Source organism: Theropithecus gelada, chromosome X (assembly GCF_003255815.1).
Source record: "Theropithecus gelada isolate Dixy chromosome X, Tgel_1.0, whole genome shotgun sequence".
Taxonomy (NCBI): Eukaryota; Metazoa; Chordata; class Mammalia; order Primates; family Cercopithecidae; genus Theropithecus; species Theropithecus gelada.
In genome coordinates, this window is record NC_037689.1 from 151,073,051 (window position 1) to 151,100,234 (window position 27,184).

Sequence of the window (27,184 nt, forward strand, 5' to 3'; positions counted from 1 at the left end):
GTTTGCTATTGGAGTCGTTCCTGAGATGCCACCTGACCTGGCCCAGCAAAGGGCAGGGGTTGGGCAGCAGGCCATGAGTCTGGTCCCCTGTGGCCACCGGGGGTCCCTCAGGGCCATTTAGTTCTGGTTAATCATTAGCTGGAAACAGATCACAGCAGTTGCTTGGTTTTATTGGCTTTGGCAACATGAAAACCGTTTGGCCAAAGGGGCCGAACCGGGCCACATGAGTCCCAGGCTTTCCCTGGACGCTCCTTTCCAGGGCCCAGGGCGACATGCTCACCACACTCACAGCCCCATGGTGGAAGGAGTCTTGTTTTCTGGAGTTTGCATTCTCAGAAAGGTCATGTGCTTTGAGCCAAGCCTCCCTACCTGGTTTCTGGGAAAGGTGTATTGGCATTTTTTTCTCAGATCTTTGACAGTCTGCACCCTGCCTCCATGCTGGAAGCAGTAGCAGCCCTCCCCCAAGAGCCCTGCCCTGCCCTAGGCTTTCCTGGAACCCTGGGCCCTACCACAGGGGAATGCCCTTCCAGGCAATTCCTAAAGTAGACACCAGAACGCAGCCTAGGGCAGCCCAGAACCCCTGGTCCAAGGCCCTCCCCATCAGGCACTCCGAGTGTGGACTCCCAAGCTGGGAGCCAGGGCCAGAGACCTCCCAAGTCTAATTGGAGGTCCCGCACCTGGATTCAGCCAGTACGGAGGCAAGGGCTCAGCTGGGCCCTCCTCCTGGGTCCTCTTTAGTCCGAGCACCCAACAGGCCTGGGACTCGCCGCGCCCAGGTCAGTTGAGCAGCTCAGTGCTGATGTCAGGAGCACAGGCCTCGGCTCACACGGTCCTGGGCATGAGTGTGTACACAAGGTGGGAGGCAATTTTCATGAAACTTGCCAGCTGAAAGCAGTTCTGGCTTGCCAACACACACAGAACCATGTCTGTCATTTCCGTTCTTTGGTTCGATTCCTTGGGGAAAGAGCCAGCTGTGGAGTTTGCATTTTCATTTTTCCTAATTCAAGCATGTCACATCCCCATGGGGGAGAAAGGGGCTTTCCCCTTGCCCTTCCCCCACACAGGGAAGTGAGACGGAAGTCATCTTCTCCTCAGTGTTCAGGCTATCTGAGCTTGGCTTCTCATTGCCTGAGTTGACTGATGGTTCATATTGCCACAGGCTCTTGAGGACACCTTTGTCGCTTTGAAAGCAGGGTTGTTTTGGGCCTGGAAACCCTAAAGTTCTTGGCGAGAAGTTCCCCATGGGTCTCCCTGGCTGCTGTGTTCAGAATCTGCTCTAAATTCAAAGCTCAGATGCCTGGGGAGCTGACAGGTTCCTGCCTCCAATGGAAGGTTCTGGACCGGTGGTTGGTGCTGAGCAGTGGATAGGCAGGGAGGAAATCGACCAGAAGCATCGGAGCTCTGTGAACCGTAGTGACTGAGACTGAGCAGAGAGCACGGAGCCCCCCAGGCCAGCTGATGCCCAGCACAGAGGCAGCAGGATAGGGCTTGTTTCTGCTTGAGGAATTAGAAGGAAGAGTGAGAAGGTATCAGGCACAGCTTCTGTCGTTTCCGTTGTCACTGCGGGTCAGGAGCCTTTGCTTTGATTGTTCTCTTTTCCTTTCCTTTTTCTACTCTTCTTGGTCCTTCGCTTGTCTCCCTGCTTCTGCGGCCCTTCTCCACCCTCATCCTCCTCCCCAGCCCTGCACTGCAAACTCCAGCACTTGAAGGCTAAGCAGGGGCATGTCTCCCCATGTCCCCATGCACATGGCGGGCACCTCCACTCCAGCTGGCTGGCAGTGGCATCGCAAATGACACTCCATACCTGCACCCCTTCTGCTTTGGCTCAGTGTGGCCAGGGATGGGCCTTGTCAGTCTGCAGAGTCACCGGCCCTGTGTAAGGCTCAGAACTGCTCATCTACGCAGGTCAGGAGCCCAGGCCAAGCCCACAGCACCCAGCGTGTCTCCTCTGGGCAGCTGGTAACAAACTGCCAGGGACAGCCTCTCTAAGGATGCGTACTTGAGCTAAGTTCAGAGGAAAGAGAAAGGCCAGCCAGGCAGCAGAAAGGGCAGGGGTCATGGCTCCGGGGAGCCCCTGCGTGGGGCGTTCAGAAACAGCTCCAGCCAGCTGGGCATCGCAAAGTGGGCAAAGAGCCATGGTGATGGCCGAAGCCAGCACAGGAGACTGATGCCAGGCCGTGTGGGCCCCAGACATTCAGCCTCGTCCACTGAGCCCCTGCTGGGTGCAGTGAGCCAGACAGACAGACCCCTGCCCCAGGGAGATACCTTCCAGTGAAAGGCGGATGGAGGGGGCACTTGAAGGAAGGAGCAGAAGTGGGCACCGTGCTGCTGGGGGAGGCAAGAGTGAGGGGAGCCTTCCCGGTGTGGGGTGTGGCCGGAGCAAAGGCCCCCAGGTGGGATGTGCTGGAAGCTGAGGGGTAAAAGAGGGCAGAGTGAGAGAAACCGGGGCAGGCTCTGAGGGCCACAGCCAGTGGAGGGCTTGTAGCCGGGGAGACCAAGACACGCTCTGGTTTTTGGGCTGCCATGCTAAGGGCATGGAGGGGTGGGGACTAAGGGCAGGTTCTGGATGGCGTTTGAAGGGAGCCACGGGGCTGGGGCCAGGGGGTTGGGCCTGCTAAGTTTGAGACCCAGCTTAGACACCTAAGTCTGGAGCCGGAGCCAGAGCCGAGAGGCTGTTAGCCGGCAGATGGAATGGAAGGCCGAGGACCAGAAGAGAGTACCTAGACCCAGAGGAAAGGCCCTCGGGTGTCAGGGATGGAAGAGGAGGAGGGGCTGGAGCAGTGTCGGACAGCACTGGGGGACTATGAGGAGTAAAGGACTGTGGCCTCTCAGGGTCATCAGCCACGATGGGGAACAGAGAAGTGTGGCAGAGGGAGACAGCAGGAGGACACAAGGAGGTGGGCACACATAGTGGGGAGCCACCTCGCCTCCCCCGGATGAGATGGGGAACCCCCAGCCCAACCTGACCCTCCTAGGGGCATCTCTCCCTGAAGAATGCTTTCTTTTCCTTTCTTTTTAAATTGTCCTACAGTGAAACGGGCTTTTTGGGGTACAGTTCAATGAATTTCCACACAGTCAGGACGCGGGCCAGTTCCATTGCCTACTGGAAGGTTTGGAGCCAGATGGGGGACCAAGAGTCTGACTCGGCAGCCAGAGAGAGCTCAGAAACTCCACCTGGAGAAGGGACAGGAAGGATAGAGGGCTTTGCTGGTGGGGGTTGCGGTCCCAAGGGGACCCCAGGACCCCAGGCAGGACATAGCAGCAGCAATGGAGGTGGGGAGAGGCTCAGATGTGGAAGATGCCTTTGAGTTAGGGTAGGGCCCACAGGACATGCAGATGTCTGGTGCATAGGGTCAGGGCGTCAAAGCGCCTCTGAGGTTTGGCCAGAGCCCTGCACTGGGAAGGCTGCTGGTGGGCAGAGTTCAGCTGGAGCACTGATAAGAGTCCTCCCTGGGCCTCCTGCAATTTGAGAGGTCCCTTAGGCGTCGAAGGGGGGACACCTGGGAGGCAGCCAGGGCAGAAGTCTGGCAGTCCAGGAAAAGGTGGACGTGGTGCAGGTGGTATCTGCAGTATTTACAGTGACCTGATGGTCTATAAACAGCATTGACAGCCTTGGGGGCCATGAGGTTCCTTTGGGAGTAGTAGAGGGGGGCGCGTCCTGGGTTGGGAGTAGAGCAGGAGGTGGTGCAGGAGCCTGAAATGAGGACAGAGTGAACCCAGGCTGGTGGAAGGAGGGCATCCTCGAGCACCCAGGTAGGAGTGCAGCCCTCTGGGATGGGCCTCTCTTAGAAATGTTTGCTGCTTTCCATTGAATCAATCTCCCAGGAATTGACTGCATCCTTCAGTGTTGGGTGGGCTGAAAACACCCTACCCTAAGACCAACACCAAAACATTGTTTAATGGCCCAGGATTAGAATGCAGGGAAAATAGAGCCTGGAGAAAGCTGACTCACTGTCAGCTGTAACAGACTCACCAGGACTCCAGCCAAGCTTAGCACCCCCGAACAGCAGAATGTTGAGGGGCAGCCCTTCCATCCTGCAGTGGTTCACTCAGTCACTTGTGCATTTCCCAAGTGTCTGCTGAGCAGCTGCTCTGGGCCAGGCTCTGGTGTTAAGCCACAGACAAGGCAGATGCCATCCGGGAGGGGCACGCTGGAGCAGCTGGTGGGACTGGAGTAGCAGTAGCAGCAGAAGCCCAGCCTGGAAGGAAGGACTGGTTTCATGGCCTGGCTGCCCTTTGTGGAGGTCTTTGGAGTTGAGCCAGGTGCTGTGAGACCTGTGCATAGGTTTGAGCAGGGGCCTGGCCTGATCACACACCCCAGGTCTGAATGAGGCCACCAGCTCAGTGAGGAGAAGGGTGTGGCCAAGGTCACCTGGTGTACTGCCAGCAATCTCACCCCACACAGCCCTGGGGTCAAGGCCTGCAGCATTGTGTCCTTTTTGTGACTTGATGGGCATGGGCAACAGCTGGAGTAGGCGATGTCCCAGGCAGCTTCCATACCACAATCCTGTACCAGAAAAGGCCTAAATAATGAGGCAACATCTGCATTGGCTACAAAAGGTGAATTCTGTTTCTTTTCATTAAAAATGTCAAATTATTCTCAATTTCTGTGTTACCCCTAATTCAGAAACCAGTCTGGAGATAAAGGCCTGAGTGAGAATAGCTGACCATCTGCCGTCTGGCAGATGTGACTTTCCCGAATCCAGAGAAAATCCTAACCAGATTTCAGATAGGGTGCTAGAAAATTCCAATGTGGAGCTTTTTGGCTCACTTTTATTATTATTATTATTTTCAATAGGAACAGGGAGTATCACTCTGTTCCCCAGGTTGGTCTCGAACACCTGGTCTCAAGCGATCAGCCCACCTCAGCCTCCCAAAGTGCTGGAATTACAGCCGTGGACCACCAAACCTGGCCCTGGCTCACTTTTTGCACTGGAGAGGTGATGAGGTTGGCATCATTTCAACTGTTCAGGAGCACTGTGCTTTGCCTAGCTGAGCCCCTGCAGCGCTGAAAGAAAGTCACTGAAAAAAGGTGATTCATTGTCTAAACTAGGGGGCGGCTAACTTTTCCTATACAGAGCCAGAGAGGAAATATTTTTAGCTTTCCAGGCCTGGTCCCTGCTGCCGTGACACAACTGTGCCCTTAAACCAGTAAAACTTTATTAACCAAAACTAGCAGAGAGCTGGGGTTAGCCCTTGAGTAAGCCCTGACACCTTGTCTAAATCCAGAAAACCAAATCCTAAATAGAACCTTGGCCCCAGAAATGCTTCAGAACTCCTAATGTGTCCACCTGCTCACATAGGGAGGGGTGGACAGGTGTTGGATGAACCCCAGGGTCTGCCTGGAAGCTCAGCGCTCTGTCTGCTGCCCCCTATAGGGACGGCAGTACAAGGTGGGCCAGCTACCACTGGCGGCTGTGCTGACGCTGGCCTGTGCGAGGCCAGGCAGAAGTCTCCCCATCAACTCCTGGCTTCTAGAAGCAGGAAGGAGCCCAGGCTGAGGGGCCAGGGAGCAAAGAGAGGCAGCAAGGACTTGAGTGCGTGAGGCAAGGTGGAGAAGCCAGAGGAGGGAAGAGCTCATTCTTGGAGCAGTGCCCTGCTGGAGGGTCAGGGGGCTTCAGAGGTGCCATGAGCTCAGTTGGGGGCAGAGGGCCACTGTGCTGGGGGAGTCTGGGGCACAGCGGGAGCTCTTTCCTGCAGGGAGTTCTGCTGATCTGAGGTCTGCTAACTCCTGTGGGGAGGGACCGCCAGGGAACAACACAGAGCGAAGCCCGGGGGGGCGGTGGAGACGCAGGTTTCGGAATGTCTGACTGGAAGATGGAGGAGGAGACGGGAGAGAGGATGGGGAGTGAGGCCAGAGGAGCAGGGGCACCAGATTGAACCAGACCCAGTCGGACTCGGGGGCTATGAGGAGGCCACAGGGGCATCTGAGCAGAGACAGGCTTTAGTGGGTGCAAATCAAGAGTGTGGCCATTTTCGTCTCAAATACCTCCAGCTGGGGACTGCTGGGCTCTCTGGCCTGGAGCTCTGAGTACAGGCCTGGGCCACAGTTCCTTGTTATAGCCAGATGGGCCCCAGCACGGTGGCCACGGCGGAGAGATATGGACAGAGGGGAGGAGGGACAGAGCCAAGCCAGAGCTCTGGGGCACGCAGGGACAGAAGAGAGGGCAGTGGAGGAGACGGGGCCAGAGCAGCTGGTGAGGTGGAAGAGGGCCAGGCAGGGGCAATGTCAGGAAGCCATGAGAAGTTTCCAGAAAGAGGGATGATCATCTGTGTTGGGTGCCCTGAGGGATCAAATAAGACGAAGATGCAGAAGTGGACAGCGCAGTTAGCTGCAGGGGGACTCTGGGCATGGCAGGTCCCGGCTCCAGCCATGGGAGCTGGGGGATGGAGGGAGACCCATGCGAGAAAGACCGGCAGTGCCCATAGGCTGGGAACTTGCTTATACCAGCAGGTACTTCCGACTTTCTGGTAAGATCGAGAAGAGAGCCCACTCACCAGCATTCTCTCCTTTTCAAATCGTCTTTCTTTTCTACCAAATTGGAATTCAGATTGGGCAGAGACCCCGGAGGTCACCGAAGCCAGTCGTCCCCCTGGGACAGGGAATTGGGAGGTCGCAGCCACGAGTCTAGTGCAGCACTCTCGAGTTCCAGAACACCTGCCCAGCTCAGCCTAGAGAAAGACACTGCCAGCTTTTCCTGCATGCAGATCGGTTGACGAGACCAAGGCCCACACCTGAAAACCCTTTCCAAAGGCAGGCAGAGCCACCCCATTCCGTAGCAGCCCTCCAACAAATGGGTGGACATTTCTCATGCCATGACCCCCAGCCATTGATGTGGGTGGAACTTACCAGCACCAGCTGGCCACTGACTGTCTCCTTCCTTCTTTCCTACCTTCCTTCCACCTTTCCTTTCCTTTCCCTTCCTTTTCTCCCTCCCTGCTCCCACGTTGGGCCCTGTCCCTCCATCTCCCACTCCAGATCCGGGTGGTGAAAGCGTTCCGTAGCTCACTCTATGAAGGCCTGGAGAAACCAGAATCCAAGACCTCCATTCACAACTTCATGGCCACGCCCGAGTTTCTGATCAATGACTACACCCACAACATCCCGCTCATCGACGACACGGACGTGGACGAGAACGAGGAGCGCCTCCGGGCCCCCCAGCCCCCATCCCCCAACCAGAACAACAACGCCATAGACAGCGGCATCTACCTGACCACGCATGTCACCAAGTCAGCTACCTCTTCAGTGTTTTCCTCCAGTCCCGGGAGCCCGCTCCACAGCGTGGAGACATCCCTCTAACAAGAACTTGTCTCAGCACATGCACACACGCACACTCGGACTCACACGAAGTCACATGCACACATGCACGCACACACACATATAGGGACCTGCACACCTGCAAAACGGGGAAACAACTAAGGTGGCTGAAGACCTTTCTGGCAGGGCATTTGCAAGAAGCCAAATCCATTCAACAAGGGTGCAGCCTGCCACAGGCTCCTCATCCGGACTGAGGAAGACGAGGACGGGGAGGAGGAAAAGGAGGAAGAGGAGGACAAAAAGGGGGAGGAGAAGGTTCTTCGTCCAAAGGAGGAAGGAGAAGTAGAAAGTGTGAAGAGCTGAGTTCCCCACCTTTTTTTCTATTGATGCTTCTTTTTTAACGAACTACAGTTTCACCGCGTGTTTGCTTTTGGGCTGTGCAGTGGGCAGGGGGCTGCTTTGGGTTTATTGGGATCTTTTGTTGCACCCATGAAGGAGCAATCAGGTCAGCATATTCATGCAAAAAAAAAAAAAAGTTGAGTGCTCTGCAGGGCTGTGAAGGGTGCCACCTGAGGGAACCGCCTGCAAGCGGCCCTGCAGCCACAAAGCAATCCGCCCCCAGCAAAAACTAGGCACATCTGCAGTGTGCATGTGTGTGCATGTGTGCACATATATGTGTGTGGATCTGTACACATGCACATATATATGGCCAGAAGCATATTTCAATAAGGAACTATTTACTGGCATGATATTTGCATTCCTCTTTTCAGGCATTTTCATTTGGAAATTTCATTATTGAATGTAGCAAGGTTTTTTTTTGCTGTTGTTGTTTTTTGTTTTGTTTTGTTTTGTTTTGTTTTCGGGGAACTAGACTGCAAGAATAGCTTTCTGGCCAATCCATTTTTGTCCCTCATCTCCCTGCCCCCACCCTTCGTTCCTGCCCTCTGCCTGGTCCTATTGAGATTCCCAAGAAGGCGGAGAGGGGACGCTCCAGGTCTGGAGCAGGTATAATTGGAGCATTTGCACTGAGACCCCTGCCACAGAGGAGAAAACCCTTTCAATTGAAATTTTAATCTAAAAGGAAAAAAACAAAATATTGATGAGAAGGAGTCCTCCAGTTAGTGAAACGGGAGTTTCGTTTTCAGCTTTCTTTGGTTTCTGCTGCAATTCCACATCCTTCATCCTGGCCACGCCCCCAACTTCAAGAGCATGAAGCACTCTTGGAGTTGTGGGTCCTGCCCAGAGTCCAGGGAGCAGCCCCAGCTGAGCACAGGTCCGAGGGGGCGGGGGCAGGGCCAAGAGTTCTAAAGAAGCCAATGGAGGGAGAGGGAGCATCAGAAGCCCGGAGGAGCTGGCGGTGGGAGAATGACGGCAGGGAGGCAGCCACAGTTCAGACCCTGTCCCCTCAGCACCTGGATGGACTCCCACTGTTTGCTCTGGCAAATGCCGAGGAGTCCTCAGTAGACCACCTCAATGTCTGCTGTGACACCAGAGATGCCATCACCAAAGCACTCTTCCCACCCTAGTCTTTGTGTCCAGAGGCCAAGCTTAAGCCATGAAGGCATGGATTTGTGGCTGAGCACCAGGTACTGAGGGGAGCCTGTCCTGGCAGTGTGGGCACCTGGTGGCCAAGCCTCAGTTTCCCCCAAATGAGCAGAGGGGATAAAGAGGGGCCTGACTTTTGCCACCCTCCTGAGGAAGCCCCTAGGTCCACACAGTGATGCCATGGGGGACCCTTGCCTTCTGCACTTGCAGGTGTCACATTTTGCAGGGAGGTGGTTGGGCCTGGGGCTCAGCCGCTGGGAGACAGTTGGGACCTGAGGGACAGAGGATCGGAATGGAAGCCACCAATGTGGACTGGCACCCTCGGGAGGCTTGTCACACCTCCACTGGCATCCACACAAACCAAACAGGAGCAGGCACCATCCCCACTATTACCATTAATGCCATGTCACCCCTCAGCAGGAGTAGTCAAATCTCGGGCAAAAGAATTTTGGCTAGAAAAGAAAATCCCACTTTAAAATGCCAGCTGCAGATAACTCAAAGCCATCCCTTTTTTCTAAAGGGCACATTGAGAATGTTACCCATTTGTAAACTGTTCCCTGATGTCCTTGTTTAGACGATAATAAGAAAAAGGGCAACTCCATTTGTTGAGGGTCTTTGTGTTCTTCAACAAGAAATCAAATTTGAGACATTGACATTGCGGAAGATGAGCTGCGTGCTGCTGCAATCACCGGCTTCTTCTCACTCTGTCGTAGACACACCGATAGGACCAATGGCCAATAGATATTAAAAGCAAACCCTCACTGCTGCTGTATAAAGTTGCCTCATGTAAATGTCGATCGTTTAGTCCCTAGGTCACCTTTGTGCTGTGGTGTGCAGTTCAGAAACGGGGCACCGTGACCTGGAATGTTTTGCTCTTATTTTTGCAGTCTTCAGGCGGGGGACCCTGTCTCACTGGGAAGCCCCTCTTTATAAAGCATTATATTACCTGGAATGGCTTGGTCAACTGTGTTCAGTTCATAAATATGTTTTACATTTTTATCTGCCTGTTACAAAGATGAACAAAAAAAACTTAATGAGAAAGATCACAGATGCATAATAATTTAAAGTCTGTAGTTGAATTTCCTAACTTAAAGAATAGACCAAAATTTCTGTGTATAAAAAAAATGAAAGGCTCCTTACATCCTGGTCTGGGTAATGTGTGTGATTTATTATTTGGTGAATTAACGTGCGGAACAAAACAAAGGTGCCTTCATGCCGCTTTAACAGAGCTGGAGAAGCCACGGGCAGGAGGGGGTTTCCCCTGGGTGTGCAGCAGCCTGGCCGGATGTGTAAGCGGAAGAGGAACTAATGCTGGGATGTCGGGCCCCGTGGGGAGGGGCTCCAGCTGCTGCAGGAGCCATGGCTGCCTTGACTTGAAAGGGCCTGTAGTACATGGCCCAGTGGCTCAGGCCTGTAATCCCAGCGCTTTGGGAAGCCAAGGCGGGAGGATCCCTTGGGCCCAGGAATTTGAGGCTCCCTGACACACATGCACACTCCTCACTTCTTTTATTGGGGTAAAACACAGATCACAAGCACATTCACGGTGCTGTGCAGCCATCACCACCATCCAGCCGCGGAACTTGTTCATCTTCCCAAACTGAAGCTCTGGCCCCGTTCAACCCCAACTCCCCACCCCCCAGCCCCTGGCACCCACCCTTCTACTTTCTGTCTCTATGGATTTGACCACTCTAGGCCCCTCATACCCTCATAGAAGTGGAATCCTACAGTATTTGCCCTTCTGTGACTAGCATGATGTCCTCAAGGGTCACCCATGTTGAAGCATGTGTCAGAATTTCCTTTTTAAGGGGAATCATACTCCATTGTCTGGATATGCTGCATTTTGTTTATGCCATCAGCCATCCATGGACATTTAGGTTGCTTCCACATTTCAGCTCCTGTGGATCATGCTGCAGTGAACATGGGCATGCAAACTGCCCTTCCAGACCCTGCCTTCCATTCCTTTGGGCCTATACCCAGCAGTGGAATTACTGGATCCTATCGGGACTGTAGGTTGAACCTTTTGAGAAACCGCCATTTTCCATTCTCATCAGCAGTGCAGCAGGGTTCCAATCACAGACGCCTTTGCTAATCCAAAGCCACAGGAAGAAAGCCCGCCATTTCACTCATTCTCTTAATCCACATGCTGCATCCCTAAACACCTGTGTCTGTGCACTCCCATGCTCCATGGTCCCACTCCTGCTTGAGCCCGGAAGAGCCAGGACTTGCCAGTGACCACCCTGGCGATGGCGCTAAGACCACACTCCCCTCACTTCATTGGATTTCTCTTTCCCTTTTCGACTTGGCAGCATCGGAAGACGCATTTTCCAGGAAGGCTGCCAAGAGAGGAGAAAAATGGCTTCAAAGTCATTCAAAGCGTCAGAGTCCATGCTTCTAAAACCAGCGAAAAGACCAATGGGGCCAGGCGCAGTGGCTCACGCCTGTAATCCCAGCATTTTGAGAGGCCAAGGCGGGGGATCACTTGAGGTCAGGAGCTCGAGACCAGCCTGGCCAAAATGATGAAACCCTCTCTCTACTAAAAATACAAAAATTAGCCTGGCATGGTGGTGCACGCCTGTAATCCCAGCTACTTGGGAGGCTGAGGCAGAAGAATCGCTTGAACCCAAGAGGTGGAGGTTGCAGTGAGCTGAGATCATGCCACTGCACTCCAGCCTGAGTGACAGAGTGAGATTCTGTCTCAAAAAAAAAAAGAAAGAAAGAAAGAAAAGAAAAAAGAAAAGAAAAGAAGACAAATTGAAAACAGCAGGCAGAAGAATCGCACCATGCCCTTGCTGCATTGGTGTCCAAGTGCATCCTGAACCATAAGGATGAGTAAGTCCAGATTGAGCCAAAGTCCACACCAAGACACCTGGCCCTTCATGGAGAGATATCATGCTACCCTAAAAGAATTGCAACTTTGTGTCTGTGAATCCCCTGTCCACAAGCTTCTGCTTCAGATATGACACAGGTGCCACGGGGGAAAATTGGTACTCAGTGAAACAGCTGAGTCCTGGGAGTAAAGGCTTGTGCAGGGGTCTCGGGGAGGCCCGTGTGTGAGTGGCCCGTGGCTGCTCACAACAACAGAAACTTCTCTCACAGTTCTGAAGGCCAAAAGTCCAAACTCCAGGCATGGGCAGGCCATGCTCCCTCTGAAGGCTCCAGGGCAGAATCTGTTCCAGGACCTCCTCTTAGCTTTGGGCATTGCCAGCCGTCCTCGGAATTCCTTGGCTTGTAGATGCTTCACTCCAACCTCTGCCTCTGTTGTAGTGTGGCTTTTCTCCCGTGTCTGTCTCTCCTCCTTTTTTCTTATGGCTTTTTTTTCTCACTCACAGCACAGTTCAATGCATGTGGGAGGCTGTGTTAGGCTCCAGAAGAAATATAGGCACGGAGGCTGTTTCCGGCTTGCAATTCTGTCACCTCCAAGTCCTTTCTTTCTGGAAGTTCAGATAAGAAAATAGATGGTGTTTACACCTTTGCCCTTAAGTGCTTACAGTGACACCTCTACAGTCCCCTGGACTTCCAGAGATGAACATGAAGCACATGATCCTATCTAGAATTGGTGGACACTAACTTTCCCCAACACAATGACTGCCTGTTATTTCAAGCAACTACTATGTTCTTTATTGGTTTTACATTTTAACATACCAGGCCAGGCATGGTGGCTCACACCTGTAATCCCAGCACTTTAGGAGGCCAAGGTTAGAGGATCACTTGAGTCCAGGAGTTTGAGACCAGCCTGGGCAACATAGCAAGGCCTCATCTCTACCAAAAGTAAAAATAAAATTTAAAAAATAGCCAGGCATGGTGGTGCACACCTATAGTCCCAGCTACTCAGGAGGCTGAGGTGGGAGGATCGAATGAGCCCAGGAGGTCAAGGCTGTAGTGAGTCATGATTGCAAAAGAAAAGAAAAGAAAACAAAACAAAAGAAAGAAGAGGGGAGGGAGGGAGGGAAGGAGAAAGGAAGAAAGGGAGGGAGGGAGGGAAGGAAGGAAGGAAGGAGAAAAGAAAAAAGAAGAGAAAAAAGAAAAAAGAAAGGAAAAGAAAAGAAAAAAGAAAAGAAAAGAGAGGTGGATCAATTAGCCCAAGATACACGGGTGACGGAACCAGCCTTCACAGCCAAGCGGTCTAACTCCAGAACCCACTCTTTCGTTTGTTGGAATGTTAAAAATATATTGAATGCTAAAATATTTTTTCTTTTCTTTTCCGGTCTCGAACTGCTGGGCTCAAGCCATCCTCCTGCCTCAGCCTCCCAAAGTGCTGAGAATACAGGCATGAGCCATTGTGCCTGGCGTAATTTTTTTTTTTTTTTTTAATAGACGAGGTCTTCATATGTTGCCCAAGCTGGTCTTGAACTCCTGGGTTCAAATGATCCTCCCGCTTCCACTTCCCGAAGTGCTGGGATGACAGGCCTGAGCCACCACCCCCTGCCTATTTTTAAAATGTTTGAGGAATCTCCATACCGTTTTCCACAGTGGCTATACTATATCCCCCCAGCAGTGTGTGAATGTTCCTTTTTCTCCACATCCTCACCAAAGCTTGTTTTCTTTAGTTTGATAGTAGCCATTCTAATTGGAGTAAGGTGATATCCTCAATATGGTTTTGATTTGCATTTCCCTGATTACTGACGTTGAGCAATTTTTTCATATACCTGTTGGGCATTTGTATGTCTTCTTTGGAGAAATGTCTATTTGGGTCTATTGCTCATTTTTAAATTGGGTTGTTATTCTGTTGTCTAAATTCCTTATATATTCTGGTTATTAACCCCTTGTCAGACGGAGAGTTTGTGAATATTTTCTCCCTTTTTTTTAAAAAAAAAAAAGATACAGTCTCCTTCTGTCGCCCAGGCTGGAGTGCAGTGGCGTGATCTCGGCTCACTGCAACCTCCACCTCCCAACTTCAAGCAATTCTGCCTCAGTTTCCCAAGTAGCTGAGATTACAGGCACCCACCACCACGTCTGGCTAATTTTTGTATTTTTAGTAAAGACAGGGTTTTGCCATGTTGGCCAGGCTGCTCTACGACCTCCCGACCTCAGGTGATCACCCACCTCGGACTCCCAAAACGCTGGGATTGCAGGCATGAGCCACCACACCCAGGCATCAGGGTCATTTTTACCATAACTCTTCTGAGCCCTGGCCACCTTCTCTTCCCCTGAGCACTTTTCACTACCATGCTACACATTCTCATTCTGTTTCCCATCTCTCCCTCCACATAAGCAAGGAGTTTCACCAGGTTGCCAGAGCGTAGGCAAGGACTGGGCACACAGTAGCTGCTTTAAAAATGTGGTTCTTTGACTGATTAGTCTTAAAAAGCTTACACCAGGTAAAGCAGGAGCCCACATTTAGGAGAAGTTAATCATCAAAACCCACAGGGGAGTTCTACAAAATGAAGGGCAGGTCAGCCGGGGCAAGCCTGCCCACCAGGGAGGCCTGTGACATCTGCTCAGATACTTCACCCTGAGGACACTGAACATAGTCGCTCTGTAAAGTCAAGCAAGACTCTGCCCTGACCTGCATCACCCCTGCCCCCACACCTGCAGGAGCCGGAGCCCACCCTCCTGTGTAAACCTACCAGTCCCCCAGCCCTATGCCACGTGCTCAACGTATGTCTAGCCTGTAAGGGGACCCAGAGAGCATCTCCTGGACTCCTTCTTACCCACTGGCTTTTGAGCAGGGAGTCACTGAAAAACGCATTACTTTTAGTTACTTTTGATCAGGTCTCACTTTTCTGAATGCAAGTGATCCTCCCTAACCCCAGGCCTGCCGCCTGGTGGCGGTGTGGGACACTCTACCTGAGGGCACTCCGAGGGAAGCAGTCTCTGGCAGCCCCGCACACCCCCATGTGCAGCATGCGCTGCAGAGCAAAGCCAAGGGTCCCTATTGACTTGCATCACCTTTTATTACACAAAATAGATTTCAGCCATGTTGCACATTCATTCTCGCCATGAATCTGGCTTTACAAAATCCCTAGGGATTCAGTCTCATCGATTTCATGGTTTTCCTTTCATTGATGTCATGCCTCTGTTGTAGTCAGAGTCCTCTCAAAGGACAAAAGCAGATGTGGCTGCCTTGGGTCAGCTCACACAGTGCACTCCCGGCCTGCCCACTGGAGGTGCGGCTCCCATCATCGTCTGGACCGCAACTGCCAGGGACTGTCAAAGCAGCAGCATGCCATCGCCTTCTCCAGTCCTTCTCCAGCAGCAAACCAGTCCTCCCAGCCGGTCCTCTGGGGACCAGCCGTCATGGCGACGTGGTGGCAATGTCCCCAGGCAGCCAACCATCCTGGGCTTCTCTTTGGGCAGGCCTGGGCCAGGGCCTTAGGGGATCTCTGTGTCCATGGTATAAATCTGAATGATATCAGACACAATATTATCAATGACTGGCTTGGTAAGGTCGTCACTAAACACCTAGAAAGAAGAAGGAAAACAGGTTCCAGTTAGACTCCCTCTGTGTTAAATAAGGCACCTGTCACTAAGCACAGAATCACATTTCATGGGCAGGGGAGGGGCACAGGGACTTGGCTATCCAAGAAGATGGTAGCTCTCCTGCAAAGCCAGTTCAGTTCCAGCCTGTTGAGGCCAATGAAACGCTTCACAAAGCCGAGGACATTCCAGATGGAACAGGCCTTGGTGATCCTCTGACCCAGACAGGAGGGGACCTGTCTGAGGTCATGCAGGGAATTGGTAACACAGCTGGGTCCAGAGCACAGGCTCCTGCCTCCTGTCTGGGACTCCCTCAGGTCTAGGGTCTCTGGGGACACCGGCAAGAGGACAGGGTGGCAGTCCCTGTGCAGCCACAGGCAGACTAAGTACCCGGACCCCATGCCCACCGTAACCCAGCCCCTGGGGAGCATGTGGACCCACTCCACAGCCCGGACCACCACATGCAGGAGCACTCGCAAGACGGCAAAGGACATCCTCAGGGCCCATGGCAGGAGGGTTGCAGCCCAGGGCCATGCCACAGGGTGGGGTCTACACCCTGTACCTTCCAAAGGCAGGTCTGGCCTCTGCCCAGCTCCTGGAGAATAACCTCTAGGCCCCTAGAAAATCCCGCCCCGTGTGAGCGTCTTGGTTTACTGGACTGCCAGGCGGTCTGTGTTAACCACACCATTTATGGTGAGGGCCTTGGGCCACAGAGTCCCAGCCACACCTCTGGTGGCTGCAGCTCAAGTAACCAGGGTTGGCCATGCAGGCGCTCCGTGCCTATGCGATCCACCCCCTGCGGAAACCCTGGCCGCCACGGCTGGGTGAGCTTCCCTAGTTATGACTCCGTGCATGCTGTCCCACACTGTTGCTGAAAGAAACAGGTGCTGTCGGCACAACTCCCCTGGGCGAGGAGCCACTGAAGCTCACGCCTGGTCTCTCCTGGAGCCTGTCCTGTGCACCCTGAGCCTTCGCTCACCGTGACCTGTGTCCTTTCCTTGTAATAAACCGGAACGCAGAGTGTGACGGCTTTTCTGAGTTCTGAGCCCTCCCAGCACAGCACTGAGCCCCAGGGTGCTCTTTGGGATCCCCATTGATAAGGGAAATAGTAAGCAAAGCAGCAAGACCTTGGTTAGATGCTGCGTCTGTAGCCACCCTGTGCCCAAACTTGCTGCCTGGGGAACCAATGTACCAATAAGATCAAGGCCTTGGCCCAAGTCAAGGCAAGAAGTGGACCTAAGTCCACCCCTGCTGAATGCTCCCAAAGAACCATAGGTTCCTCTGTGGCCTACAACCTGAGGTAGGAGATGGTAACCTGGACACCCTCCAAGTCCTGACTCAGGAAGCATAGCTGTCTTACCCTGGGCTCTGGGTGAAAAACAAATACTTCAGAAATGCACACTTGTTTGCTGGGGTCCGTGACCTGTGTGCTCCTGGAGACCCCAAGCTCAGAAGCAATCATTAAAAAGCATGCAGGGGCTGGGCATGGTGGTTCACGCTTATAATCCCAGCACTTTGGGAGGCCGAGGCGGGTGGATCACTGGAGGTCAGGAGTTCCTTGAACCCCGTCTCTACTAAAAATACAAAAATTAGCCGGGTGTGGTGGCAGGCACTTGTAATCCCAGTTACTTGGGAGACTGAGGCAGGAGAATCACTTGAACCAATGAGGCGGAGGCTGTAGTGAGCCGAGATCTCACCACTGCACTCCAGCCTGGGCAACAGAGTGAGACTCTGTCACTTTAAAAAAAAAAAAAAAAAAAAAGGCAGGGCCAAAACGTGGAAGCAGCCTGCGTCCATCCATGGATGAATATGTTAATATCATACAGTCCATGCAGGCCATGAAATATGATTCAGCCATCAAAAGAAAGGACATTCTGAGACAGGGGCTCCAACATTGTGCTCAGTGAAAGGAGCCAGTCACAGAAAGGCACACACTGTGAGGGGCCTCAAATGAGAGCCGTGAACTCTGTAGACGGACAGTGGAAGGGTGGGTGCCAGGGGCTGGGGGGTGGGGAGTTGGGGTTGAACGGGCCAGAGCTTCAGTTTGGGAAGATGAACAAGTTCTGCGGCTGGATGGTGGTGATGGCTGCACAGCACCGTGAATGTGCTTCTGCCCCTGGGCCGCACACTTAAAAATGGTGAACATGGTACAATTTAGGTGATGTGTATGTCATCACAATTAAATGTAACAGTCCAGAACAGGTGACAACCCTGGCGCACCTGACAGCAGAAAGGACACAGACCCAAGTCCTAGGAGGAGACACTGCTGGCCTCTGGGGACTTTGCCTTTTTGTGGGCGGTCCATCTGTTTATAAGACAAAGAGCAGCAGTGGCTGGAAAGAGGCAGGTTCTCCTTCTGCTAAGGAACGAGGGGATGGAGGGCACTCAGTGTGGCTCTGGACGTGGAAGTTTCAGCAGCATTGTGTGACGACCTGCATCATTTCTGACACTGCCACCATCCCTGCTCATCTGGCAAGTCAGAGTGCAGGCAAGCTTCTCCAGGGAAGCACATCAAGCTGCCATGCCGAGCCCATGGCAGACAAGTGACAGGAGTCGCTATAAGAAGTGGTGGCCGAGGCCGGGCGCGGTGGCTCACGTCTGTAATCCCAGCACTTTGGGAGGCCGAGGCGGGTGGATCACGAGGTCAGGAGTTCGAGACCATCCTGGCTAACATGGTGAAACCCCCTCTCTACTAAAATTACAAAAAAATTAGCCAGGCGTGGTGGTGTGCGCCTGTAGTCCCAGCTACTTGGGAAGCTGAGGCAGGAGAATGGCGTGAACCCGGGAGGTGGAGCGGAGCTTGCAGTGAGCCGAGATTGTGCCACTGCACTCCAGCCTGGGCGACAGAGCGAGACTCCGTCTCAAAAAAACAAAAACAAAAACAAAAAAAGAAGTGGTGGCCGAGAGCACACAAGGAAGAAAGGGTTTCAAAAGCTAGGCTGTGAGCTCCGCAGCACCTGGGTGGGTGAGGCCTCCCAGGGCCCCACTCATCATGAGGGATCAGGCCCTTGCACCCCACCAGCCCATAGGATGCACCTGGATTCCGGAAGCTTCTGGTGCACAGCCCCAAGCTGGGAAGCAAAGGTCAGGTCAAGTTTAGCAACCTTTAAGAAGAGCTGGGTGAACATAAGCTCGCCACCTCACAAAGGGTAACTTCTTCGCAGTCTGAACAACAACTGGGTGAGCTGGGCCGCCAGCAAACAACTTGCTGGTGGAGCTGCTTCCTGGCTGTGCAGGCTCACCTGGGCTCGCACTCCTCTGGAAGGGGTTAAGCATGGGACGCAGGTGGTACCAGCACACCAGGTGAGGTTTATGAGCAAGCGCAGAAGACAGAGCAGAAAGGAAGAGAGATGCAGGATAGCCAGGCAGCCCAGGGCCAGGGCCACACCCACCAGATGTCCCCAGAAGGTGTCTGCCCTCACCAGAGTCCAACCCTGAGCACAAGGCAGCCATGCTATCTGAAAGTCCCTGGCAGCCCGAGCATGGAGCAATACTGTCTGTCCACACAGATGGCCCTGCACCACCTGCACACTGCCTCGGGGACAGGGTGCTTCCAGCCTGAGACTAGGAACACGGGTGCATGGGTTCAAAGACACATGGGCACCTGCTATAGTGCCAGGGTGGCGCGAGAAACGTGGCGGCATGGGGCAGATGAGCTGCCTGGCCTCAGGCGCTCACAGCTGACTGGGGATACGAGATTAGACAATAAACATGCAAAAATCAGCAAGTGCTGTGGTCATCCGCAAGGCACACGGGCCAGGAAAGAGAGGCAGGGGCGCCTCTATGCAGAACAGCAGCGGCCACCTGGAAAGCTGTCCGCTGGGCAGGCCTACAGAGTTCTACCATCCATCCCTCCAGGATCTACCTACTAATACCTATCAGTCACCCGCCACCCAGCCCATCAGCTCTCTCACCCATCCACCTAGGTGTCTGTCAACTAGCCAGCTAGCTGCCACCTACCTAGTCACCCAGCCCTCTCCGTAAAGCACCCCAGATGTTTCTGATGGGAAGCCAGGTTTGGTAACCTGTGACCACACTCAAGTTCCCACTCAATTCAGTAAAAGTGGTTCTCCGCTGGGGCAACCCGCCTCCTGGGACACCGGCGACATCTCGGTGGAGGCTAGCACTCTTGTTCAACATCCGGGATCCCTAAATGGCAACTGTGCTGAGGGAGAGCCTGGCCCAGGCCATCAACAGGGCGCTCTGAAGCTTCCATGCTCCCCAGCAGCCCATATCTTTCTTCATGGATAATTAATAGAAAGAATTTGGTGAGCACTGCAATACAGACTTCCAGAGGCAAAGGGGGCACGTCCGGTATGCCAAGTAGCCACCTCACCTGCCACCATGGCTTCTCAGCCTCAACTTCGGCGGGCACTTCAACTCCGTAGACCTGCAGGGCCAGGTAGAGCACTGCCACGGCGATGTGCTGGGCCTGGAAGCGGAGGCACAGCCCCCCGTGGTAGCTGTCCCGCAGCAGGGCCCAGGCAGTGACGGCAACAGGGGTCCGCTGCCAGCTGTGGCGGTTCAGCCAGTTCTTGAGGGAAACCAGGTAGTGGAGCAGATACTGCAAAGACACATGCATCAGCCTTTGATCCCACCAGCTGCTCTCCTCATGCTGACATAATCGTATCAGCACCTGCACCAACCCTCCAGCGGCTTCCATGTCCCTTAGGAAGAAGCCCCAAGGCCTTCTGCTGGCCCCATCTCCTGCCCCTCCCATCCCGCCTTCCAGCGCACCCTGTCTAGGGCCTTCACACTCATGGAGCTGTCTGCCTGAAACCACCTCACCATATGCACCTGCCCACTCTCATCCTCCAGACCCAGCTCTAGGGAAACCTATGAGGGCCACCCCCACCGCAGTCCCTCTCAACCACAGGGCCCGCTCTGGCCACCATGAAATTCCTTGGGGCCTGGTGCTCCGGAAAGCACCCTCTTCATGGGCAGAACAGAGGGTGCTGCTCCCCATGCATCTGGCCTGCTGCCAAGGGCACATGCTGTCCTCAGCCACAACATCCAAATGACCTCCCAGCCCAGCTGCCAGCTCCTGCTCTCAGAACAGACATTTTGCCGGAACCTCACACAATAAGACAGATGCTGCAAGCTCTCTGGACAGTCTGGAACACACATGTGTGTGTGACCCCAGCACACCATGCAGGAGGGATACATAGGTTACTTTCCGCCCCAGCCTTGACTGGAAGGAGGGGAAGGGGCTGGCAGGCTCCCAGCCACATCAACCTATCAGTTTCCCATCTGGGCACAGATCACACACCCCCCGAGGTCTGAGTGCTGCTCTTTCCTAAGCCTTGTCGCCTTGACAGCTCCACCCTGCAGCCACCGGGGCATCTCCCACCTTCCCCCAGGATGCTCACCAAGCATTCTGCCCACTAAGACACTACTGAGCAGAAATCCCAGACCAGGGCTTTCCAGATACTAAGGTAGGAGTGTGGAAGGCTGGAGGCAAGATTATAAAGGCAACACGAAGGGCTTGTGCAGCTGGAACTGTCTCTCACCTTGGCTGTGGTGGTAGGTCTGTGAACGGAGACGTGATAAAATGGAACAAAAAAAATACACAAACGAATACAAGTGGAAGTAAGGATGCCAGTGGACTGTGTCAGTGTTGACATCCTGGCTGTGTTCCCCTTGGGGGAGACTGGGCCAAGGGTACATGTCACAACTGTGTGGGAATCTACAATGATCTCAGTAAGAGTTTTGATGAAAAAGAATGAAACTCCTAGCCCAGAGCCCCAAACCACAACTCCTCCATCTCTGTCTCCAGCCAGCCTTCTGAGCTGCCCGTGCGTGGGGCTGCGGTGCCCAGAGCATCGTGTGCCAGTCGCCTTAGCGTTTCGCCTTTCCCTTTTGCTGCTGTTTGAAATGGTTCTTCTGTTGAGACTCACACGTTCCTAGATGGCTTCCTAAGCACAGCGGAGCTGGATGCATGCTCCGAGGCATCACAGCATCTCCTGGGGACGGGGACTCTGGCTGGTCACGAAACCAGCCTGCTTCCCCAAGGCCCAGCGTGCATACCATCTATATGGGCCACAGGAGCTGCCACAGCTTCAGCGGGCCACATGGACCTCGCCCACAGGTGAGCAGGCAGAAAGGCAGAAGCTGAAATGAGATTTGGCTGAGAAAACCCACAGGAGTGGGACAGGAGAGGCCAGGCAGCCAACCCAGCCACAAACACGGAGCGGGGAGACCCAGTTCCCAGCCGCTGCCCTGCTCTCCTTCTGTGCTGCGCTCTCGAGTATGAGATGGGATGACTTTTGGGATAAAAAACAAAGACCATGGCTTGAGCCTCCCCAAACAGGCACCAGTTCCCTAGCATGTACCTTGTGTGGATGCTGGAAGGAGACCTGGAAGCGCAGAACTCTCAGCATGAGAAGCTCACACTGCACAATGCTGTCCCGGAGCTCCCAGAAGCGGGAGTCCAATTCCAGGGGCTCACCGCTTGGGTTAAAGTACCTGCACAGAGAAATGGCAATGCTTCAGCAGCCAGTGCAGTCTCCCCTGAGCATTGCATGGCTCAAATTGCTTAAGTCACACAATGTCCAGATGCAAACTACATTGTCCATCTGCAGATTAATGTAGGGTCATTTTATTTGTGTTTTTATACAAAAATTCTTCATCTCCATATCTAGTGTACAGAATGAAAACAGTAACCAACAGAGGAAAGAAGCCAGGTCCTAGTTTTAGCCAGATGGGCTGTCTGCTATCATTCAGCAAAATGTCAAGTGCAAAGACTGGCTGTTGGCGATGGCTCCAGAGGAACCGGAAGCTTGAGCATGCCAAGTCGGTTGTGCTTCCTGTTATATTCAGCCTGGCAGTAGGGAATCTTCATCACCTGAGGTGGCAATGCCCAGGGCTCTCACTCTGGGCCCAGGGAACGTATTTTTTTATCTTATTTTTATTTTTTATTTATTTATTTATTTATTTTTTTTTTTTTGAGACGGAGTCTCGCTCTGTCGCCCAGGCTGGAGTGCAGTGGCGCGATCTCGGCTCACTGCAACCTCCGCCTCCCGAGTTCACGCCATTCTCCTGCCTCAGCCTCCTGAGTAGCTGGGACTACAGGCACCCGCCGCCACGCCCGGCTAATTTTTTGCATTTTTAGTAGAGACGGGGTTTCCCCGTGTTAGCCAGGATGGTCTCGATCTCCTGACCTCGTGATCCACCCGCCTTGGCCTCCCAAAGTGCTGGGATTACAGGCATGAGCCACCGCGCCTGGCCTTATTTTTTATTTTTTGAGACAAGGTCTTGCTCTGTCTTTCAGGCTAGAGTACAGTGGTGTAGTCACAGCTCACTGCAGCCTTGACCTCCTGGGCTCAAGCGATCCTCCTGCCTCAGCCACCCGAGCAACTGGAACCACAGGCATGCGCCACCACACCCGGTTAATTTTTGTATTTTTGGTAGAGACAAGGTTTCACCATGTTGGCCAGGCTGGTCTTGAACTCCTGGACTCAAGCGATCCACCCGCCTCGGCCTCCCAAAGTGTTGGGATTATAGGCATGAGCCACCATGTCCAGCCATCCAAGAAAGATATTTAAGCCTCTCATGGGAATGAGGTACTCCAAAAAGTGAACATCTCTCAGTTTTATATTTCCCAGACCGCTTTTCCTTCGCCTTGGCGAAGACCCTGCATCCTGCCCCAGGAGGAACACACCTGCTTGGGCCGGCTGTGCCATGCCCATGCCCACACCCACAGCAGGGCGAGGCCCCTAAGCAACTGGGACCCACCACCTGGCTGGGTCTGTACCCTCCTGATGCAGGCAAGCTCTTCTGCATGCAGCCATCCCTGTCTAAGACTTCAACAGAATCTTCTTTGACATGCCTCTCCAAGCTCCCCCTGCTCAAGCCCCACCTCTACCCTCCATCCAGCTTTCCAGGCTCCCCATAATCTGGCCCAGCTTTTCTCTCACAGACCCCACTGGCCTCTGACATCAGGCTCCTTCCCACGTTTGCTGCTAGTGTTTCTGGCCCTGGTTCAAGGCCATCCAGGTACTTCCTTCCAAGCTCCATTGCTGGCACCTGGTGGGCAGGGCCCCGTAGGAGCCTTCCCTACCCTTCCCCCCCACCACGTGGACACCAGGAGCCCATCCAAATGCCATTACCTGTTGGACACATTGATGATGTCACGAGTCCGCAGGTGCTGCTCTTCCACTTTGCCAGCCAAGTAAATGGAAGACATGGCAATCAGGTAAGGGTCATAGGCATCCAGGTTGGTCTCACAGAAGAACTTATGGTAAATGGTGCAAGCAGTGGCAATGGGAATGGACCGCATCCCTAGCTTGACACCTGCAGAGAGAAAGCAGGTAAGAGAGGACTTCAGTCCAGCGCTGGTTCACTACTCCAGTGAGGGAAGCCACTGGAATGGGCCCTAGCAGGTACAACCCTTCTTGGACAAGGCTAAGAGCTTCCAGCAGAGCCAGTGGCTCCTGCCGGGTCTCTCACTGGGCTCTTAGACTCCAGTGGATGACCCAAGCCCCTAGGGACGGTGTTCAAATGCAAACTTCCCCTTCTGTAGGTCTGCAGCTCTGAGATTCTGCACTTGTGACAAGCCCCAGGTCATGCCCATGTCAGGGGTCTGTAGACCACGCTCTGGGAAACAAGGGTTCCAAGGACTGCTCAGTTAGCAACTGGCATAGCTGCTTCTGCAAAACCCTAGGAAAGGACCATATGCTGTTGTGTGTCTGGGTTCACCTTAGCAAGCCGCTAGCTAGAAGTCACCCAACCCACAGCTACGATGACAGAAGAGAAACGGCCTCGTGGGTACCACAAGTCCTGAAGTCACAGTGAAAGATTATACTGAGCACTGGTTTCATAGTTCACGGGTTAGAAGAGGTGAGCAAAGCAAGCAGCGTGACTGCCAAGAGTAACCACTCGCATTACAGAGAAAAAGCAATGTTTATGGCCACGGCCAGGTACGGGGGAAGGACACCAACACGTTGAAAAGTAGGCTGGGCATGCTGATTTATGCCTGTAATCCCAGCACTTTGGGAGGCTAAAGCAGGAGGATTGCTTGAGCCCAGGAATTTGAGATCGGCCTGGGCAACAGAATGAGACCCTGTCTCTACAAAAAAAAAAAAAAAGAAAAGAAAAAAAATTTTAAGGTTAACAAAACTCAAAACACCAGAACACAACTCAGTGGATTCACTTAGGGGTTAAAGCCCATCCCCAGCCCATTCCTGAATGGCTCCTAAGAAAATCACTGCCCTGGTGCACAGAACCAAAACAAATTCACAACAACCAGGGTTCACAAGAGGTTAAATGACATCCACTAGGCCAAAACAGGAAGGTGGAGAACAACCAACAATCAACCATGAAATGACAGCTAGTGTCCTCTGCCTAAGAAGGTAGATCAGTTCCCTAGGGCTACTGCAACAAATCACCACAAATTCAGTCACTTAAACAACACACATTTATACTCTCCTGATCCTGGAGGTCAGAAGTCCAAAACAAGCCTAGAAGGCTAAGATCAACGTCTTAGCAGGGCTGGCTCCTTCTGGAGGCTCCATGGGAGAAATCTGTTTCCTTGCCTTTTCTAGCTTCTAGAGGAGGGCTGCATTCCTTGGTTGCTGGCCCCTCCCTCCATCTTCAAAGCCTCTAAGTCTGCTTCTGTCCTCATGTGGCCTTCTCTGATGGTAACTCCTCCTGCCTTTCCCTTATAAGGATGGTTACATCCAAATAATCTAGGATGATCCCCCATCTTAGGGTCTTTAACCACATGTTCAAAGTCTCTTTTGCTATATAAGATGACATTCACAGGTTCCAGGGATTAGGACAGGGACATCTTTGGGAAATCAATATTTAGCCTCCTACAAAGAACAAAGGTTTATGCAATACATTTTATAAAGAAGTCCCTCAGAAGGTCTAAACTTGTTATATAGAGACAATTCCTACCTGGGACCCCTCATTCCAGGAGATGCCAGATAAGGTTCTGTTACTGACATGACCTTCCAAGCCTTGTTTTACAGAGCAAAGCCCAATTTACATGGACTCTCCGAGCAGATGGTAGCAGATGAGGTGTCACTGCTATCCTTCCCTAATAATAACATTGCAACTCTTCTTGCAAATTACAGTACATTTACATATCAGTGGGATGAACAGTCCTGCAGCATTCCTCAGACTCTCTGTCCACCTTGAGGAAAAGTATATCTGCCCAACCCTTCTCCCCCAAGCAGTAAAGGTAGGAAATAACTATCCACCAACTAACAGTCTCTCCTATCAAGACACTGTTGATGGGCCGGACGAGGTAGCTCACGCCTGTAATCCCAGCACTTTGGGAGGCCAAGGTAGGTGGATTACCTGAGGCCAGGAGTTCAAGAGCAGCCTGGCCAACATGGTGAAACCCCATCTCTACTAAAACTACAAACATTAGCCAGGCGTGGTGGCACATACCTGTAATTCCAGCTACTCGGAGGCTGAGGAAGGAGAACTGCTTTAGTCCAGGAGACGGAGGTTGCAGTGAGCCAACATCACGCCACTGCACTCCAACCTGGCCAACAGAGCGAGACTCCGTCTCAAAAACAAAACAAAACAAAACACAACACTATTGATGGCTGGATGGAAACGCGGAGCCCAACACTATTGTGGATATCCTGGCAGGGTTCGGAACAGGAGCTGCATGCAGCCTAGGTCCAAGGAGTGACAGGAAACCCCGGACAGCCTTCTCCAAAAGGCTCCGCGAGACCAAGCGCCAGTGCAGGCCCGCGGGTGCGGCAGAAGGCGTGGCGCACTGTGCAGAGCTGCAGGTGCCCGGGCTGGTCCCCGCCTCGCTGGAGGCCCGACCCGGCCACGTCCTCTCCTAGGGCCTGCACACCGGTTCACGCAATGGGAACACATCGCGGCTCACTGCTCAGCACACCGGGCGCGGCGCAAAGGTCCTCAGCCCCGAGCCGGGCTTCCCGGCCTCTGTAAGGCGAGCACTCCGGAAGCCCGGCCTGGCCAGCCGCGCCCGCTCCGCGAAGCGGGCCCCGGCGCCGCCTGCCCCGGCCTGCCCCTGGCCGCGGTTACCTGCCTCCATGATGAACCTCGCCACTCGGAAGTGCACCCTGGCTTCGGGCGCCGGCTGCCCCTCAGGGCCCCGCGCTGCGGGCCCCCCTCCACCGCCCTCCGGGGCTTCCATGAGGCCCTGCGGCCCCGGCGGAAGGAGAGGCGGCCCCGGCGCGCAGACGCTGGCAAAGCCGGGGGTGGTGCTCGCGGCGGGCACGGCCGCCCCACCCGTCTCCGTCTCGCCCCGCCGCTCCTCCGCCCCGCCCCGCAGGGCCAGCACCCAAGAGTGAGCGCGCGCCTGCGCCACAGAGGCTGCCTGGCCGCGCGCGCAGGCGCAGGCGCAGGCGCAGAGGCCGACACCACCGGGCGGCTAGCGAGTGGCGACCCCCTAGACGCCTCGAGCCCCGCCTCTGGGAGACGCAGGCTCCTCCCCGCGGAGCGAGAGTCCGCGGAGCTGCTCTCAGACCCGCGGGAGGGCACCTCCGGTCACCCGAGCCGCAAATCCCCGCCGTCCGAAGTAGGTGTAGCCCCGGGCTGGCGGCCCAACATGGCTTAGGCCAGGAACAGCCGGCAGCGCCCGCCAAGCCCTGGGCTAGAGACGCCTGCGGGAGTTCACGTGGAGGCGCCGGTGTCTGAGGTCTGAGAAGGCACCGGCCACCGGAAAAGGTGCTAGTGTTTGCAAACCCCGATCCACCGACACCCCAAGGAAATGCTGTGCACAAAATTCCAAGGGGGCCTTTTCCAATAGACGCATGAACGGTGTTTGTGTCTGGATCGTCCAGCCTCCTGGGATCGATTGGGAATCAAGCTTCTGCTTGCCTTTCCAGCGCTACGCACAGTAGGAGCCTAATAAATGTTTGTTGAATACATGCTGAATATCGAGCTCATGTATTTACCATCCCATTTTTCATTCGTGCCTTCCACAAGCAGGAAATGGCGCATCAGGCTTTAGGGACATAGAACCCCAAAAGGACT

General features: G+C 53.7%; 2 protein-coding genes across 10 annotated transcripts in view; one reads left to right on the forward strand and one right to left on the reverse strand.

Moving 5' to 3' along the window:
• ATP2B3 (ATPase plasma membrane Ca2+ transporting 3) overlaps nt 1–9,959 on the forward strand; it is a 47,658-nt gene extending 37,699 nt beyond the window's left edge. For 4 of the 6 annotated variants that reach the window (XM_025371734.1, XM_025371736.1, XM_025371735.1 and 1 more), the window contains one exon: nt 6,980–8,196. In XM_025371734.1, the coding sequence (XP_025227519.1) occupies nt 6,980–7,300 (321 nt within the window). In that variant the 3' untranslated portion in view covers nt 7,301–8,196. Of the gene's footprint in view, nt 1–6,979 lie in introns of all 6 variants that reach the window. The other 2 variants (XM_025371739.1, XM_025371737.1) reach the window with 1 other exon arrangement.
• Nucleotides 9,960–14,678: 4,719 nt separating this feature from the next.
• Nucleotides 14,679–26,460, reverse strand: CCNQ (cyclin Q). 4 transcript variants are annotated; one of them, XM_025371800.1, is made up of 6 exons: nt 26,231–26,460; nt 23,329–23,512; nt 21,553–21,685; nt 19,557–19,784; nt 15,109–15,205; nt 14,679–14,897 (listed from the first exon to the last, which is right to left on the reverse strand). In XM_025371800.1, the coding sequence occupies exons 1-5, from the start codon at nt 26,340–26,342 to the stop codon at nt 15,116–15,118; spliced, it is 747 nt and encodes a 248-aa protein (XP_025227585.1). In that variant the 5' UTR covers nt 26,343–26,460; the 3' UTR covers nt 14,679–14,897; nt 15,109–15,115. The 4 variants fall into 4 exon arrangements, with proteins under 4 accessions (XP_025227585.1, XP_025227587.1, XP_025227586.1 ...); XM_025371802.1 differs by having other exon boundaries at nt 14,679–15,205; nt 26,235–26,460; XM_025371801.1 differs by having other exon boundaries at nt 14,679–15,145.
• Between the last annotated feature and the right edge of the window lie 724 nt (nt 26,461–27,184).

Excerpts from the sequence above, each read along its gene's own strand:
- CCNQ (XM_025371800.1), bottom strand. The coding sequence starts at position 26,342 with ATGGAAGCCCCGGAGGGCGGTGGAGGGGGGCCCGCAGCGCGGGGCCCT. Across the intron at positions 21,686-23,328 it reads ATCATCAATGTGTCCAACAG|GTACTTTAACCCAAGCGGTG; the intron begins GTAATGGCATTT and ends TTCTCTGTGCAG. Across the intron at positions 15,206-19,556 it reads CTGAGAAGCCATGGTGGCAG|GTGTTTAGTGACGACCTTAC; the intron begins GTGAGGTGGCTA and ends TCTTCTTTCTAG.